A 19,492-nucleotide genomic window follows, 5' to 3' on the forward strand; every position below is an offset into this window, starting at 1 on the left:
GAACATGCTCTATGTTTATAGGCAACAGATGGGTACAATTAATGTCTCTACAAGGCCTCGTTTACAAGGGATTTAGCTCCGAACAGGACCACCAAAGTTCTGAAGCTAAGAGGAGTATCTCTAGTTTCAGTTGAGGAACGTTGTATTACAAGTGATTCTAAATTCTGATATTTCGTTTCCTGTTAGCAGGCCACTGGTCCACCGAGGCAGCTAATGGACTTTTCTGCTTGTCATTGTGCATATATGTACTTATTAATCTTCCCATTTTCAAGATAGTGTGTTTAAATAAGAATACATGGCTTGTCACAGTGACAAAGCATTTATGAAGGTGAGGTGCACACAAACACAGCTGCAATTAAAGCCCAGCGTTGCATGATGAAGCAGAAAAACATGATATCTGTCTAATCTATATAGGTGAGGAGATATGGCAAGTTCACTGTGCTTTAACTGAAGTCAATGGTCGGTCACTGTGAAGGTCAGATAACTTTAATAGTGGCTGTGAGATCAAGAATCAAGGTAGAATTGATGTCCTACATACTATGTACCAATGAGGGTTATTACAGAGTGACTCATATCAGCAGAGATCATAGAAAGTATGTCTTCAGCACACAAAGGTGCTGTTTGTATCTCCTGGTGGTTTTAATCATCCACAGAGAAGCAAAAGTTAAATGTTTCAATCCAACAATTTTGATGGAAAGTCCCACCCCCCCAAAAAATCAAAATAAGACTCTTCACACTTATGACATAACCAGATCATTAACATTGTCAGCCTGCACCTTTTTAGTCACTTCATTTAATGATGCTACTTGGGCTTTTGGTGTTTAGTGTCACAAAACCAAGCAACTCAATCCCTGACCGGTGTTGCATCAGAGTAGTACAGTGTCACCATGAATTTGCAGGGTAAACGGTTTCTTTTCAGAGGGCAAAAGCATGATGCAAGATGCACCTGCTGTTGCCTTCTGCAGGATGCGTTGTTCTGTTTGTCGCCCACATTTATTCAGAAACCCAAAAATAGTAAGTTACTTCCTCCTTAAACAATAATAAATCACAAAGAGCTAGTTGGCATCCTAAGATGATTAATAATAGACTAGAGGTGGACTCTAATACTGGCTATCACTGAATAGTCCGTTCTTTTGCATAATTGAAGCTGATACCATTAATGACCTTCACAGTCATAATGGCAATATTACCTGAATTAATTTGTGCAAAGGCTTTAGTAGCTCAGACTGCATTCTCACAGGGAGTCACATCCTCTTTTTAAGGCCACTGCCACATTCTAAGGCAATATAAGGCGCGCGCGCACACATGCACACACACACACACACACACACACACACACACAAACAAAAACAAATAAAAAAAAAACCTGTGATTACCGATTACCCATTTTTCAAGAAATGGCAATGAAGAGACTCGGGACACACACAGCACAATTTGAAGGGGAGTATATTATTTCTTTGGACAGTGTTGCACTAGTTTTTGGGTTGGAGAACAAAGCAAGCAACCCCTAAAAAAAACCTTGTCGTCTCACTGATCAGATGACTCCACACACATAAAAAACATTTCCAGCTATCAGTATCTCACAGTCTTGCTATATTTGTTGTACAATTCATTCACAATTTTACAAAGACCTGTAGACTAAACAATCTACACTTCAGACAATAAAACAGTTGATCTGACTCTACTAAAATGGAAACTGGAGAAATCAAACTCTCTCTTCATAGTTCCTAATAGAAAAGAAAATAATTATCAATATTCTCTCATATCATTTTGACATTTCCATTGAAATTAATGCTCCCTCACTGGCCAGCAGAATTCAGGCTCATTTAACAGTTAAATAAGAAAATAAATACATAATTTAAGTAAAATAATCTTTGTGGCATAGATTGTCTTCTATTTTGTGTTTTCTAACATACTTAATATTAGTCCTTTACATACATGTTTCTTCTATTTTAGCCACATCATTACAAAACAATAACATTCTGTAGACAGAGCATTTTTTCATCAACATTTCACAATAGATAGTCACGAGTCATGACTGCAGAACTGATCATACTCATCTAAATTACCTAAAGTAGGACAAAGTCATACAATCTTTAACATTTTAAACATATTACTCTACACAAAGGTCCAATAGATTTTTCATTTCAAAATCAAGAAAATACATGAATGCACTATGAAATGATTGAAACAATTTCAGATTTATGCAAGCATAACTGTCCTGTATGTTCTTCTCCTAACATTTATACTGAAGTTAAAGTTTTATACTGTCCTTACCATGTTTTTCTAACAATTTTAACAGCCACGTTTATAACAAAGAGGAGTCAAAAACAGCACTTTACGGCACGAAAATCACAGTACCGGAATGTACAGTATGTCCAGCAGCAAACCATGCAAGCAGTCACACCCAATTCACACACACACACACAACCGCCACCATCCAAAGCACACACGCACTCATCCATAAAAATACATACACACAAAAATTGATTACAGACATACACACTGAGGTCACAGCTACAACAGTATACACTGTCCTACGCTAACAGCCCAGAAGTACAAAGTGTCTAAGACGGGGCATCGGAGGTCACAGGGTAGGAATGCAACACGACTACTGCGACTCATGTAAATGTCAGCTAATCACCAGGATCAGTGGGCGAGGATCTGAACGAGATAAAACACAAACAGGAATGGTTATCTTCAAAAAGAAGGAAAAAGTAAAAAGTCAAAACTAAAATAATAAATAGATATGACCATTTCATTTATTTGAAATATCACTCAGTGTTGTGATATTTCACAATAGTGGAACATGTCAGCTTTGTATTATAGCACTTACAGTATAATGCAAAGCGCTGTCGTAGCTCTACATAGTAGAGTTCCTGCTCCCGTTTGTCAGACATATCCAGATTGATTATCAGTCAAAACTTTAATATGTATTAAAAAACAGATTGAAAAACAAATGTGTTTTTTTTGTATTCTGAGTAAATGTGAAAAGTTACATAAGGCCCATTTCAAAGCAAGATACTGAACACTTTCTGGGTCCGATGTTGCTGTAGGGGTTCCTACTGTAGATGGCCCAGCAGAGTTAATGTTGAACAATTCATGAACTTGTTCTGGCAAGACAGCTATGCAGTGGCTAATGACAGCTAGCCCCCACACCCATCACATCCAACTGCACTGATTTGGTGGTCTATTTAAAGGCCTTTACGCTCACATTCACTAGCTACGCTGACATGTGCTGCTCTGCTGCTTTGATTAGAGACCAAGCCCCCTAAGCCCCTAAGAGTCTCCTTCTACTTTGGTTCTTCTCTGTTTTTATGCACCCTGGAAGGACTCAACTCCCATTGGTGGACCAATTGAAATGCTACCTGCATGTTGTATATCATGTTGCTGTGTAGTGTGCGCTGAATTTCCAAAGCAGGGAATATCTACGAGAGCAGAACCATACTGCCAAGTCAAACCGCATGGCTATCTCCATTTGCAGACTTGCACAAACGAATAATGTCAGTGATTGTTGACCGAGCTTGTGATGCTTTGTTGGATGTTTTGGCATAAAATGCATCTTTCACTATGTCTCTATGATACTCTTGGTCTGAGCAAATCTGTGTTGTAATTGATACATGCTCCACATCTAAAGCAATCTAGTGATCTATGAGCAATGTCTGTGTCAAGTATGACATATTCCCTCTATCTAAAGTGTTTCCTCATGCCTGTATGCAGTCTGCTGACATGACTGATACATCAGCGCAGAGTTTCAAACCATCGTTGGAATACAGGGAGGATGGTTCCTATTAAGTAACAACTCTTTTACTCTACATGACCATAAATCCTTGAGTATTTCCTAATGCAAGGTGTCAGCTCCCTGTACTGTCCACACCTGAGAACGGACAAACGCAGAACAAACACAGGACAGAGTGAAAGGTTTACAAATAAAAAATATACAATGTGCACAGCTTAATAGAACAACTCAAGGCAAAGTAAGCCCTCTGGTCAAACCAGATGGCTGTTCCTGAAAAGGATGGCATCAGAAACTGTATGTTTTCATTACAGAAAACATACAGTGTATGGATGTATTGAATTAAAGACACAACAGCTGGCTATGTGACCTGTGATAACAGCAGGACTCGTTGTCCATCACAGCCCTGAATCCCCTGTGTCTTTTTCTTTCTCCCCAGGAGCAGACACCTGGTCGCTGCTGCCCTCTGCTGGACGTCCTGTGGACTCCCTCACAGCTGTTGTACTGGTGCTGGATGGGGAACCATCCGTGACGTTGAGCGCTCTCATTTTGCCCTGTGCAGGGCTGCTGGAGCGGCTGCGGCTGGGGCTGCCGCTGCGATGGCTGCGGTGCTTGCTCTTGCGAGGGCTGGGACTGCGGGACCTTGTCTTCATGAGGACAACAGTGCTGTCATCTTCAGAGCTGAAGTCAGAGCTGTCTGAAGAACTGTTGTCAAGCCCTGAAGTGGGAAGCTGGATCTGAGGATGAAGGATAGAAATAGGATAAGAGTGGGATAGAGGAGGTAGAATATGAAGAAAGAGCAGTGAAATGTCAGTAGGGGTAAAGACGCAGATGCAGGGAACACCAGCAGTTACAGTATGTGAAGTCTCCCTCTGTCAAATAATATATCTGATTGTTTCAACCTAAAGAAAGCAGGGCTAGAGCTATGATTACCTGAAATGGCTCTGTTACACCCACAATGGTGCTCATGTTGTTGCTATAGTAACCCAAGATAAAGTCCCCTGAGCCTTTGGGCAATTCCTCCTCAGTAAAGGTTACCTGGAAAACAGTTAGTCAGACATTATTAAATGTCAAAGAAAATTTGCTCTGAAGAGAACTCAGCACGCACCCAGGTTACCTGATGTTCTTGTCGATGAAAGTCAGCTTCCTCTTGCTTGGCCCACACATAACCCACATAGTCCTTATGGTGTTTGAAACCCACCTAGGGGGGCAGCAGCACAATGACCAACATCACTTGATTCAAACTGGTAATGCACAGAGATATTTGTTATGCTACCCCTGACGAACGCTGCATGTTATTAGGCCAGCAGAGGTGAGACTCTATCTACCTTGTACAGTCCGATCCAGTCCCAGGAGCTGCGAGAGAAGCTGGGCGCCAGTTTGAATTTTGCTGTGGCATCAGCAATGTTATTCCACTCATCCTCCACAATGAGTGTGACCAGGGGAATATCCACCTTGTACGGGAACTACAGAGAACATTTAGCATAAACAGAAAAAAATACTGCAAGATAAACTTAAACGATAATGAGGGCTGAGTAACCTCAGTACTCAGTATTTCCCAATTTACTCCATAACTTTGTTAACTTTGGACTGCATATTACTTAAATTATTGCACAGCAGTTTAAGTTTGGACAACATTAAATATTGCTGTTTGATTGTCAAACTCAGGTATTGAAAAGAATATAATTTTGGTACTGGAACTGAAATTAAGTATTACATTTTCACCAGTATTGTGAAAAATGTAAAGGTCTAAGCAGTTTCATCTTTGCAGTGTACCCTGATGTGTCTCACCTGCAGGGTAAAGATGGAGGAGACTGGTTTGTGGTCACTGACAGTGTATTCCATGTGACTTCGGTAGTAGTGCTGGGTCACTTTGGCCCCGCTGGTCAGCCCAGAAATGGAGCCACGCTTCCCAGCGGCAAGAGCTGGGCCGGCAGGTGCGGTGGCTCTCAGGCGCCACAGGATCCGGTCGGTCCAAGCAGGTTTACGTTTCTTCCCACTGGACAGAAAGAGAGGGATGGAGAGGAGAGAGAGGTATCATCTTGTTTAGAATCAGTACATGGAGAGAAAAAAGAGGCACTTTCATTCTCCCCCGGGCTGCTGAGGACCTTTCAGAGCGGAGAGTAGAAGTATTACCGAGCCAGACTCTGTGATATCTGGGCAGTGGCCTAGAATTCATAACGGCACCCCTGGCGTCACCAACCTTGTGTCGTATGTATGTGTTCCAACGTCAAACTTGTAGGTGGGAGGGAATTTGAGTGGCCCTTCTTGAAAACCCTCCAACACTGTCTCGCTGTCTTTGGCCATATTGAGCTGTAACAGTGAGAATTAGCAGACATCACAAACTGAGGATTTCTGTTTGGCACTTAAATGACAGCTCTTTTAAGAGGATAATGTGTGTCTCTATTGCCCTCTTGTGGCGTTACTTACACACTACGAAGTCCGCCAGACAAAGACAGAAGGCATTTTATGATGTACTTCCTGACTTTTTAACAACTCTGATCTAAAGTTATGATCTTAGAATGAGCAGCTTTTTGGGAAACATTTCTGGATAAGATTTCAGTGTAGAAACATAAAATTAACCCAATCAGCTGCAGTCATCATGCAGCATATTAAGCAGCCTTTATTTTTACCTGATCCTTCTCCCACAGCATCGGAAACTTGTTGTTATCGATGGCTGATTTTACCACTTGCATATCCAGGTCATCAATGCGGAAATTGAGATCCCCAAACCAGAACACAACACTGTAAAAAAAAGGAGTCACTTCATGAATTCCCAAATTCAAACAAGTGCAAGTACAGAAGTACTTTTGCAATGCTGATTGCAAAAGTACTGTGACACCATTTGTTACACCATTTCCCTTATAAAACATGAATATGGAGAAATCAAGTCTGGCATGGTTTGTCACAGATGTATCAGGGTGCAAAGGCTCTACCAGATTTCTTTACTGATTATCAGACAGATACAAAGAACTGTGTGTGTGTCTGTGATTGTGTGCTGACTTACTCGTGGTCGAGAACCCCAGTGGCAGCCTGGCCCTCAAACTGCTGCTGCTGCAGGATGCTCTCAAAGTCCTCCATGCGCTGATCTGAGTTTTCCATATGAGCCGGCAGGTGGCAGTTGAGGAAGCAGATGGTGTGGCCGAACACGGACATGCGGGCACTCACACCACCTTTATTCCCCTGTAACACCGACAAGCAGAAGGGAAGTTAAATAACGTTAAAGAGAGCAAAGCGCACACTGTTGACGGCTGCTGTGTTTGTTTACTCATCACTTCTCTGGTAGTAAAATTAAATGAATGAATTGAAAAGTGCCTTTGCAGAGACTGTATGTCAGTGCTTTCACTGTATTGAGTGGTATGTGTGTCTGTGCCAGACAAACAGGAAGTTTACTCATTAAAAATCAGTGAAGAACATCATCAATACTTAATGCTAACAGTAAAGTGCACAGCGGGGCGGCAGGATGAGTCTGCAGATTCCTTCCCGCTGTTCTTTGCTCGCACTGCTCTGACCCACTAAAACACAAACGACGTTTCAGTGTAAAAGCTGCAGAATGAGCCGATGCCTGAGTTCACACGGGGATTATTTATACTTAAAAGTGAGAACGACATAACTTTTCAGAAATGTATTAGAGCCCTCAGTGATCATGTTAATACAGACAGACATCCACTGTGATCTGAGTTCCTGGCAACATCTTTTTTTTAACTGTTTCTTCTAAACAAAATTCTTATGGACTGGTTCCTTCTTAGTTCTAATACCAGGCAATATACAAGAAACATGACTGAATATAGGAGTACTCCCAGACTACAGTATGCCCTTTGTTAATTTTATTATGCTTGGCTTTATGAGCATGAATAACTGCTGGCTGTTAAACATCAACATCTATATCTTTAGTCTCATAGATGAAAAGCATTTGAATAACCAGTAACAAGACGCTGATAATATGGTCGGTGTGCTCTAATCTTTCATGTCATTTGCACCAGATTACAAACAGATGCTCACCAGCTCTGGGCAAAGCAAACAACTGGCGCTGTTTACAGATGAAGCAGTATATGTGTGTAGAAACTGTAGTGGAAAAGCAGTGTCTCCCAGATCTCTGTCAAGGTATCAGTGACAATGTCCCTCCGACAGACATGCTGTCCTTTGTGCAGCTAATCTTCCATGTGTAAAGTTTTCATAACACAGTGCTGATCACAGAATGGAGTCAGCCGCCGTCTCACCCAGTAACCCCCCAGGCCAGTGCGGGTGGTTTCAGTCTGGACTCCGCGGAGGAAGGGCAGATGGAAGTACTTGGCAAAGACCAGCAATAACAACCCCTGCATCCGCTGGGAGGTCACCTGAGGGACAGACAGGTGAGGGACAGAAGGAGAAAATAGGAACACATGAATAGGCACACAGTGAGAGTTATGAGGACATGCTTTGCATAATTATGAAATGAGAGCAGCTATACAGTTCGGGGTAACTATAAGCATCTTAACTTGCGCTAAAATTTCAATAAACAAATTCTCTGAGCTGAGTCTGGCTTTCCTGTGCATCCTTTCCTGCTGCTCTGCTTCACTTTCTCTTCCCCTCCTCTCTCACACTCCCTCCTCTTTCTACCCCCTTGCATTTCCATTTCCCCCTGCAGGAGCTTGTGGCCCAGCTCTCCCACCACTTTACACGAGGCTCTGCACATTAGGGAGGCCGTAGCTCGTGGTCGACGCTCGCTGTGGCGAGAAACCACTCTTTTGAGGGAGTGTGATGTCCACACTGCGGGCGCTTGATGATCAGACATTTCCCTTCTTCAAGCCCTACACCATCATCTCAAGCACTTGCTTCTGGTCATGCATAATGCTATGCAGATTTTGGCATTTGTGGTATAAAAAAAGAAGTGTACATATTTATGTGTTGTATGTTCATCCCTCCCTCTTCCTCTCTCCAGCGGTCCACACATCCCAACCCCCAACTGCAGGCCGAAGGAGCATGATCACACTCGGTCTGAAATGCCCTGCAGGCAGTAATGGAGGCACACATCTCCACGTGACATAAGACCCTCCCGCTTGTATACTAACTGGCTATTTGAACAACTTTGTTGCGTAATGGATTCTAGTGAACCGTAAAGTGGACCGACTTTATGTGTGTGTGGACACAATGAGTGTGCGAATCTGTGTGTGTGTAACGTCAGAGATAATACACCTTTGCATGCATGTAAAAGCAATTCTTATCAACATGAGCGAACATTGGAGGAGCTCCTGAAGGCTGCCATGCTACATTTTGGCTAAGACCAGAATCTACATCTAATCCAAAAGACAAGTGTGTGTGAGTGGGACAGAGAGGCAGAGAGAGCGTGCATGTGTGCAGCGCTGTGTGTTTGACCTTGCGCAGCACACACATGACTGGAGACATCAGCTGTGAGTAACAAGTGTGATATCAACGGGGCAGCCTGGGAATCTGGAAGAAGTCCAGTCCAAAATAAGGCTTACTCATTCCAGTCTCTAATACTGACCACCACAGTAGTGTCAGCATCTTCTTCCACCGTTCATTACACAGTGTGTACATTAGACATCATTTGCTGGATTTGTAAAGAGACTTTAAGATAGAGTGATCTATTGACATAACGAGTGAATCTTTTAACTGAAAAATTAAATAAAACTTAATTTAACCTTTAACAAAAGGCAGGTCTCTGTTATTCCAGTGTCTACTAATCTGTGAAATACAGTTTGACCTAACCTAAACTTTAACCACACATTTTACAGTCTCACAGTATTTAAAATGCAAATTTAGCTGCTTCATAGTGTCATGACTCAAATGCTCAGTCAACAAATTTGGAGAAAATGTCAATCCAATAAATCGCACGGCATACAAAAAGCCGTGCTGCAACACATTCAATACAGTGTGTCATGTTGCAATTACAGATTAGGGCCAGAAAAAACTGCCGCTGCTAATTTGTGCATCTAAATTGAAGCTTACTCAAACGGAAACGATGGTGCCGATCAGCAACTGTGTGGTGAATAGACGGAAAAAAGATGGCTCTGTGTTTCTGTTGAGTGAGCTCTCTGCAGCAGCTACAGCTTGAACCTGACAAAGAGAGTTGGTGAGCAGACTCTCTCAGAGTGGGAAGAAGTGATGGAGTGTCTTGTCTGTCCGCCATATCATGACGAGACAGATTCCTACTGACACTACCGTGTATCTCCCTCTCAAGACAAACTCCAGCCAACACACCCCTTTAACCTGCTCGCAGCATTAATATCCACAACATGAAGTACACAAAAAGGTTACATGGAGACGCTTTTAACAAGGTTTAAACTAACGCAGCAGACCATGAGATAGCTGGAGGACAGCATCAGTCTCACTGTCAGAGGCCCATCAACACTGACAACGACGTGATCCAAAAATAAAACAGCATCCTGGGAGACATTTGTCGAGCTCTTTCAGCTCGACAGCTGATTCACGCTCTCTGGCTCACCATGCTGACAGAGCCAAGATGCAGCCAGACGAACACCAACTGCAGCTATGGTGCGTGCCCTTACAAACGAAAAACACGGGAAATACCACCACACCAGACAGCTGTTGAGAAAATAAACATTTTTGATGATTTCTTTATAAATGTTTTAACTTCCCGATGAATATTTGAAATAAATATGGCTATGCCTTTAATGTCCTAATTGATCTAGGGGATGGAATATATATTAGAAAATATTTGCTCCATCCCATTTAATATGTGCATTACACGAAACCCACACTGGGTACATGAAGGCATCATTAAATAGAAAGATAAAGCATAAGGGGCAGGTATGCAGGCACACAGAGGGACACATAGAGACAGCGAGAGCTTGACTTTGCATTATGAGCCTGGCAGACAGCAGAAGATAGCAGATACGCTGACATTACACGCCTGTTACAAATTATCACCCCATCCGTTGCTCAGGGAACAAAATGAGCCACAACAGCAGCAGGAAGCAGAGATCTCATCAGCGATCGCATAATGCATACAGTATCAATGTAAGCAGTGTATTTCTAAGCATGTCGCAACGAGAGCGCGCATATGCGTTGGTAATAAAAGCCATTACTGACCAGCACGTAACCAAAGGGGCTGAGTCTCTCCATGCAGACCTCGCTCCACTGGTCTGTGAAGAGGACGTCTTTCAGCCTTTTGTTAATCATAGAGTTCACTTCCTGTAACCTTAAAGATAAATGACACACAACAACACACAAGGGTCATCAGCACACAGAGATGTAAGAGGAGCTGATGAGTGGGAGCTTTGACAACGTAAGGGTGGATTATAAATGGAAGAAAATCGCAGCCATAAGGTGAGAGACATCAGTGCGGTTCAGAACTGAGCCTGACCGCTCATTAGCGGCACTGTCTGCAGTGCCGACGTGGGACAAGTGAACATAAATGGACACTTCAGCTCTTATGTGGAAGAGCACCACAAAACACTCACCCGATAATGTACATGTCTGTGTTTCCATCACCCACATTCAGCCCCAGCAAGGAAGTGATGTCATCAGGTGGCGTGGCCGAACCCACGTTCCAAGTGATGATGTGCACCCTGTTGGAGAAGGGTGTTACGTAATATCTCTTATAAACGCTCGTCTCCTCCACACCTCAGTGTCATAACCTACAGACTCTGTATTAATACATTTGTTTTAATATATAAACGTCTGTCCTGATAACAATGACGTAGGCTTTTCTCTCACCTTCTTTCCACAAGACGTCAGAATTTATCTTTTTGACATCACGTCAGTGTGACAATTGTATTACCACGTATCACATCAATTACACTATGCAAAACTGTGATAATGTAATTGTCATTCTGATTCATGTGCATAAAAAGAACAGATAATAGAGTACAAACTGATGATGCTGATTTCTAGCAGCTACTGTTGGTTAATTAACACCATAAATTAGGGCAGTTACCAGACAGTAGTGGTCCAAATTTCAAGTAGTATAAGGAATAGTACCCACACCTTGTATGTTGATAATTATGGGATCAATCACGTAATCATGTAGTTTTATAATGTGTGCAGCCTAAGAAGCCCTGATGGTAGAAATCCATCCATCCATTGTCTTTACCCGACTATCCCTTTCGGGATTGCGGGGGGGCTGGAGTCTACCCCAGCTGTCAACGGGCGAGAGGCGGGGTACACCCTGAACCGGTCGCCATTTGATTGCAGGGCAACATATACAGATCAACAACCATTCACGCTCACACTCACAACTAAGGACAATTTAGAGTCACCAATTAACCTAATGAGCATGTTTTTAGTCTGTGGGAGGAAGCTGGAGTGCCCGGAGAGAACTGATGTTAGAAATGCCACTTAAAAACAAGAAGGATAAAATCCACTGGCTCTGAAAGCCGAGCCGACTCTGGACCAGTCTGAGGACATGTGAGAGAGGTAAATTAGAAAATTTTAATCTCCCATATAAAAGTGAATGTCAGAATGTGTTTGTCTGAACAAATACAGCATGTTAGCTGTCTGCTAGACTGTTGACTCTGCCTCTCACCCAGTGTGTACACTTGGACGGGCTCCCGCCACCTACAATCCTGAACAGGACAAGCGGTTTAGAAAATGAATGAGATGAAATTCTGCACATCCCTTCCTTCCTACTATATGCTACACGTGTTTAAGGGCATACATTCAAGGCAGCATTTGCGTTGGCATTTAGGGGCCAGTGTCACAGTTGTTCCAAGACACGTGATGTTCAGCTCCCAAGAAAATTTCCAAAAATGTTCTATAAAAAGCAGGGGGCTCACTGTGCTCGCTGTGTTATCATTAAACTTTCCAACAGACCTTTCTCACAGCCACAGCATGCAGCTGATACACTGAACAAAGCATAAACGTTATGCAGGTTTGCAAGTTTCCTTGTTCACTGAATGACCTAAATTAGACTTTCTGTGCTACAACACTTCTGTTAAAAAGGGATCAAGAACAAAACCGATGTGTTGTTGTGACCAAACATATTAATAATATCAACATCCCAAATTTTGTCAGGACACTTGAAATAGACGTTATGTAAGATCTTTCCATGTTAGGCCTGTGAAAGGTTTGTGGCTTTCTTTCTCACTGGATGTTTCTTCTTTTCTATGGGTGTGTCTCTAACCACTCCTTGGTTCAGTAGGTAGTGAATCATTGTACAGTAAACTAGATTTTCCCTAACTGATTACATTGCTTAAACAATGAATATTTTAGGTGAATAAATAAGGAAAAGGAATAAGGTGCAAATTGATACAGACAGATTATTGGCTTAAATCAGTTTCACTTGGTTGTTGGATTCCTAAAAAGGTCAAAGAAATAAGTGATTCCTGACACAGAAACAAATAACTGTGTTCACTGAGGCGACATGTTGGCTGCAATCATGCAGCCTTGCAGTGTTGACTGTCAGTGTATATAAATAAACGCTACATGTGTCTTTCTCGGCTGCCTGGGAATGAAAGACAATGCGGAGACATGCTGAGACACGAATGCTGAGACACACACACACACATCAGGGAACTTGCCTGAAGTCCTCCACAGACTGGGCCTGCGTGTCAGCGGTACCTGCTACAGAGAGGGCTCTCTGTGCATGCGGGTTCAGGTGAGGAGGCACAGGCTTGCTGACAGGTGGGTGGGGGACAGAGGCAGCCCTAATCGGGTGGTGGCCTGGACCTTTGGGGCCAACCTTTGCGCTGGGCCCGGTGCCCTCTCCTAAGGGCTTGACCGCTGCAGTGCGGGAGGGTTTGGGACGACTTGCCGCGGAGCCATCAGGAGAGCACTCTTCCTGGTTTGACAGCGGGGCGGGTTCGGCTTTGGGTTCAGAGACATCGAGGGAGGCCTCCACTCTGGAGCTCCTCTGGGGCCGCCGAGGCCTGGCAGGACCTGCAGGCTGAGCAGCAGTGGAATCAGAGGCTGGACCTGCTGGACCTGATGCTGGAGCCGGAGCTGTTGCTGAAGCTTCTGCCGCTCCATTTGGGTTGTCTTCTTGTGTCTGGCTTTGGCTCGGATTGTCTCGATCCATTTCTTACGATTTCTGTGGCAAAGGAGACAACGAGAATGTTTTCACTTGTAAGACCAGAGCACGGTCTCTGTGGCCGTGCGGTGATGATATAATGTGAGAAGGAAAATACATTTAAAAAGGAGCTGAGTAGGTTCAGAGAGATTTCTACCACTGAAACACTAACACGCAGCTTCTTTGACAAATGACAAGTCAGTTCAGCTGATGAGTCATGAGACCCTACTGACCCAGCAGGACAACTGAGTGAGTCATCCAGCTCCCTCCATTGTTACTCTTCAATTACCTGCCTAGATGAATACAGCTGCAGGTATTGATAGGAGAAGAGAGTTGAAAGAACAAAATACATAAAAACAACAGCTGGGGAGCAAGCGCAGACAGCAGGAGACGTACTCTCCTGCTGTCCTAACCTCCCAGAGCTTTTGGATGGAAGATTTGGAGGAAAAAAAAAGCCTGGACACGGTCTATGATCCTCTCTAGTTGTGCCCAAGCCGCCTGCCAGTCCTCCAGTAACCAGGGAGATGCTCAGTCAGTTCATATCAGCTCAGAGCACCTGCCACACACTAACACGAGGAACCGCTGCACGGTCGAGAACAGCAAAAGTCAACAGCACGGAATAAACACCACCACGGAGAGATGGAGCTGCTCACGGATCAGACAGACACAGGGAGCAGAGGAGGAGGACAGAAATGCAGGAGGAAATTCAGCCCATTCACTCAAGTAACAATCCATTCAGTTATTGTGTAAATAATGGTCCGCTTTGCTTCTCTCTGATGCCGACCGATAGAACACAATAGCAGTTTAAGCTGCTGTACAACCAGTTTGTGAAAGATTTCACAATTTCTGATTTAAATGCAAAATAAGCATTTTCCATCAGAGGCGATCGCTTCAATGGATTCATGAAAACTTATTAAGTAACTGAGCAATTATGGTGGTGCGAAGATGGAGAAATATGGTCGTACAGTTAATGGAAAATCAAAGGAAGAAAGATATTAGGCACACTGTAGTCCATAAACTGTGCATCACCAAAGCATTTCTCAGATGTTACATCCCTAAAACAAAAAATGAGCCGCAGACACGGGAACACGCTCTTGTGCTTGTGGACCCTTAAAAGAGCTGATTTGACACTGTGGCAGCTCTGCACAGATCCATCCATCAGTGGTGGAAGAAGAGAAACACGTGAGAAAAGAATGTCTGTGTCACCTAACCTCGAGTTATCAGCCAAACCCTGGCACAGCCATTAACCCATCATGCTCTCCGCGTGGCTGAAATGATGTTATGGACATATTCTTGGCGGGTAGGGAGAGAGGGGGCCTATCTGCTTGGGGAGCTCTCTCGTAATAATTCACATGACCTTGAAGGGATGGAGGCCACGACTTTCATGCAGAGGGGGTAGAGCTGCCTCTGTACTCAACATGTGCCCAGAAACATTGCCTTTCAGTCCACCAATAACCTGGTGCCTGGCTGGGCATAATGTATTCCTATGGTCCATGTATGGCATGTAGTGGGGGGGAGTGGGAGGACGGTAGGGCACACGTGGGAGTGGGTGGGTGCAAAACGAGCCGATAGAAGGGAGAGGGAGAGCCGAGCGAGACAGCCCATTCAGTGACAACACTGTGTCTCTTCGCAGAATGTCTCTAAATTGATCCTCTCACACTTCCCTCTGGCACGGTCTATTTTTCCAAGCTTTAATCCCCCTTCTCCCTCGCTTATCGTCCCATTGCTCTAATCCTTCCTCTCTCCCCATCTTCTCCCACACTCCGTTGCTCCATCTCACCCACCTTCACTGCATGGGCACTGAATCACCCCACCAATTCATTTTTCCTTTCACGCGTCGAGCGGAGCGCCTCCACCGTTCCTGACCTAAAATCATCTCAGTCCTTTCCTCCCTCATCCCCCCCTGCTCTGTGAGGTGACACTCGTCCTCCTCCGGCGACGTGCTCTGTATCGTTTCCTTCAGCCAACCACTTCACAGTCACTATCGATGACGTCAACATGCCACAGTCCCAGCGGCCACCATCACAACAGCTGGACATAGATCATAATCAGCAGTAATGTGCATCTGTCTGTGCGGGAACATGGGGAAAAAACGGAGACTGAGAGAGGAGGTGACCATGGGAGAAGAGCGTGTTCGAACCATGTTTCTGATTGCACAAAAATAGCTGGGGACTGGGAGGTCTAGCACGCAGGACTGGACGAAGGTGATGATGGTAGAAGGAAATACTAAAACGTGAGATATCGCAGTTAATCTTTCTGACACAAAAAAAACGTTCCTTTCCTTTATGTGTGACAGAGCAGGAGCCAAATATCTGCCTTTCTGGGAACAGTCATGACAGAGTAGCACTTCTTATTCCACTCACGTTCGCCTCGGAGAGGGTGGAATGATTTGATAATAACAAATGTGTCATGGTGTTTACATGCACCCTCCTGAGGGGGTGAGAGCTGAGAGAGCCACGAGGATGTAGTGTAACCCAAACAGCAGGCTCTAGCCAGGCTTCTTGGCTCCTCTGACGGGATTATTTGACAACACAGATACTTTCGGATGACCGAGTCAGTTGAACAGTCAGGAGCCAGATTTCATGTCGTTCTTCTTTAAGGGAAGTCATTTATATCCTGAATTATCTTTTTGGCTCGGCTCTGCGTGGTTACGCTGGCACGGCGATTGCAGCCATAATGACGATCACGTTTTTCCCACCTCTTCAGTGTTTGACGTCGAAATTACAGCCAAGCAGAGTGTTGGTGTTTGGGGCCTCCAGGGCCATATGCCCCTGTGACAGGGATACTAATGATGACCCGGACAGAAACGACACCGGCAGCTGCTGCCACAGCTGTAAATGGCTCCTCCGGGTCCTAGTGCCACCGAGGATCACTCCCCTGTATCCAGGGGGCCTCGTCTCTCCGATCAGGTCACAGCCAAGGCTGTAGGATGTCAGAATGATTTTGCTAACGGTCCAACACTGAAAGCATGTTCTGACAACATAAAGTAAATGCCTGAACTGCAAAGTTAAATTGTAAGTTGCAATTTCAGATTCTGTCAATTATAGGAATCAGCCAAATGGAAACATTTATTTGGCTTCATTCTGCTTAAAAGACTCTGCAGAGGAAACAGTCACCGTGCTGTTCTCAGATGCAAAAGCAGCGTCTGGTTTACCAATTAACTGACACGCACGCATTGCACAATGTCCAGTAACTGGGATACACGCTTTCATTCAACCCAGCATAATCTGTGTGTGAAGGAATTTGGCTAAGGAATCAAACTCAATGACAAAAACTCATCAGGGATGATAAAAATAAATCATCTGTGCTTGGACTGGCACACAAAATAGACACAATGCATTTGTACAAATGTCTGCACGTGCATGAATTTAAAACACTGTCTTACACAGGAGTCGGTTGATTGCCCACATGTTCCTATTTGCACAGCGACTGGTTTTGAAATAAGAATGAAAAAAGCTCGCAGACGGACTTGCCAAAAGTTGCAGCAACAATATAGTAGTTGCTCGTCCAGTAATCACTGAGAAAACCTGTTAGATGAGTGGTAATGCGTGCAGCGGCTCCGAAATGGAAAGCATCGCTTTTTAATCCAGTGTAGCTACAGATATGTGCATTACACATTACATTACATTGCATGAGAAAAGCGGACAATGGAACTGCAATCTGAAGCACTGCATGGCACTGTAAGGGTAACGCATATATGCTTTATATGATACTGTGATAGTAGAGCACAAGGGCAAATTCATAGCATGATATAGTGATCTGACCGAACATACATATGCAAGTATGACTAAAGAAGGCTTTTTGACGTGACGTGTCACTTCATATCTGGTATACTCTGTTATGTAAACACTAGAACACAGGCTGCATGCTCTCAGGGTAGCAGGCGCTGGTATTTGGCTCATGGTACATGTATGTATTTATACACTGAGACCAAAATGAGTGATGTCTCGGCTGAAAGAGGACAGTGGCAGATACAGTATCTGGCCTAATTACACTCCTGCTTCAAGGACAATTTTTTCAGCCTGAAAAAGAGGATGAAGGTCATTTTAATTCAGTGTTTTGCCATCAGATACTATCTCAGACACATGGGTGCCTGTGTGTGTGTGTGCGTGAGAGAGAGAGAGAGAGAGAGAGAGAGAGAGAGAGAGAGAGAGAGAGAGAGAGAGAGAGAGAGAGAGAGATGGGGGAGGAAAATAGCAGAGCCAGAATCTGTGTGTACACATTTATAATGTGTGATTGTGATTCATCAGCATGAACTCAAGAATTAATGGTGTTAATTTTGATGGATTTATTCTTAATTATCACGTTGTTAGGTTACAAACACACAACTCTCCTAACACTGTGTCAATATCCCTTTTCATGTAAACATATCCGCATCATGAGGATCAGCTTACAGGGATTTCTTTACAGGTGATGTCGGGAAAAACAAAAGTAAACAACAACATCGTCTGTCTTGGTGATCAATGCTGTGAACACCACTGGTGTGTAATTGAAGCAACTCCTGTGCCGTCACACATCCCTCTGATAGGTTTCAAGCCTAAACGTAACGCAGCTGATTGATATCACCTTTACCTGTTTTGGTTCTTCTGTGCTGAAGGTTTTAACAGCGGATGGATCTTGAGGAAACCGTCTCTGCAGATGTAGAGGACGCTCAGTCCGGAGCCTCGGTGGGAGATGTGAATTTACTAGAGTCCCCCTCTGTGCCACATTAAACAAAAACACACAGAAGTTTCCTTTCCAGACGCCTCCCAGATGAAACCATCGGCATCCCAGCCCCTTCCTTCCGTCCGTCCTCGGCGGGGTGATGACAGCGAGCGGGAGTAGGTGGGCTTGGCGCGATACTGGCGACAGATTTGTCAGACAGGCTACATCTCACAAACACAAACGTCTCCTGCTGCGTTTAAAGACACAGGCTGCAGCGGCACGCGGTCCCCTCTCTCCTGCTCCTTCCCCGTGCCCTTCAAATTAAAGTCCGGGACAGCACGGGAGAGAGCGCTTCCGGAAACGAGCAGCCGCTGCCTGCCAACGGTGTCAGGTTGGCGACTACGGTGAAGTCCGTCTCTGACGCTCACAGAACTACAACGGGCAGAAGGGAAACATCCTAGCAATTACGCCTACAAACATGGCTTCCGTCTGCGAGCTGGGCGGACAGTTCCGTCTCTCTCTCACGCTCGCGCGCCGACTCGACACTGGTTTCCATGACAACTTTATCAAGTTAGGGCGCGAGCCAAATTACTATTCAACAGTGTAGAATTAAAAGGGCCGTTCTATGTAGACGAAGTCTATGACGAAGCGCCACTGCCGCCTAGTGTTTGCTATGGTGAAGTGCACGGCTTAATTACGGCGCAGGAAGGGTTGTACGGTCTGAAATCAGTTAAATAGAAGCACCTGCGTCTTTTAAGCAGACCTTTGTAAAAAATACACTTTGCACGAAGAAAGAAAAAACGTTGGTGGATATACGATTTGGGGCAGCAAAATTTAGATTTGATCAGTTTGAAAACTAGAACAGCAAGAGTGACATATTGGGTCAAGAGTCAAGGTTAGATTTGCTTAATATAGCTGGTTAAACTGGGAGTCCTGAGCTCCATGAAGGCTGATGCACAAAGATTCCCTCATCCTCTTCAAACAACATGCTAACACAGTGTGCCTCTAGCAGACATGGTCACAATATGAGCTATTAGTGCAGGACCCACTTTAGCTGATGATGTACTTTAAGTCCCTTAAAAAGATTGCAAATAATCAAATAGCCATTTTCAGTTCGTACTATGTATCAAAATATTGTTTGT

The 19,492-nt window shown here is 44.2% G+C and overlaps 1 protein-coding gene across 2 annotated transcripts; it reads right to left on the reverse strand.

Moving 5' to 3' along the window:
- Nucleotides 1–1,429: 1,429 nt before the first annotated feature.
- On the reverse strand, nucleotides 1,430–18,776 carry inpp5jb (inositol polyphosphate-5-phosphatase Jb). 2 transcript variants are annotated; one of them, XM_070964643.1, is made up of 13 exons: nucleotides 18,279–18,776; nucleotides 13,219–13,727; nucleotides 11,161–11,268; nucleotides 10,790–10,898; nucleotides 7,957–8,073; nucleotides 6,744–6,919; nucleotides 6,370–6,481; nucleotides 5,940–6,049; nucleotides 5,528–5,735; nucleotides 5,065–5,202; nucleotides 4,854–4,937; nucleotides 4,670–4,774; nucleotides 1,430–4,473 (listed from the first exon to the last, which is right to left on the reverse strand). In XM_070964643.1, exons 2-13 carry the CDS (start codon nucleotides 13,713–13,715, stop codon nucleotides 4,135–4,137), a joined length of 2,103 nt encoding a protein of 700 aa, XP_070820744.1. In that variant the 5' UTR covers nucleotides 13,716–13,727; nucleotides 18,279–18,776; the 3' UTR covers nucleotides 1,430–4,134. The 2 variants fall into 2 exon arrangements, with proteins under 2 accessions (XP_070820744.1, XP_070820745.1); XM_070964644.1 differs by having other exon boundaries at nucleotides 4,670–4,769; nucleotides 4,849–4,937; nucleotides 18,279–18,661.
- Between the last annotated feature and the right edge of the window lie 716 nt (nucleotides 18,777–19,492).

Source organism: Chaetodon trifascialis, chromosome 6, assembly GCF_039877785.1.
Source record: "Chaetodon trifascialis isolate fChaTrf1 chromosome 6, fChaTrf1.hap1, whole genome shotgun sequence".
Lineage (NCBI taxonomy): Eukaryota > Metazoa > Chordata > Actinopteri > Chaetodontiformes > Chaetodontidae > Chaetodon > Chaetodon trifascialis.

Bases quoted from the DNA above. Each gene is read 5' to 3' on its own strand.
- inpp5jb (XM_070964643.1), bottom strand. From the start codon at position 13,715: ATGGATCGAGACAATCCGAGCCAAAGCCAGACACAAGAAGACAACCCA. The intron at 6,920-7,956 runs GTGAGACGGCGG...TCGGTGTTACAG, and splicing joins CTGGCCTGGGGGGTTACTGG to GGGAATAAAGGTGGTGTGAG. The intron at 6,482-6,743 runs GTAAGTCAGCAC...TTTTTTTTACAG, and splicing joins ACTGGGGTTCTCGACCACGA to TGTTGTGTTCTGGTTTGGGG.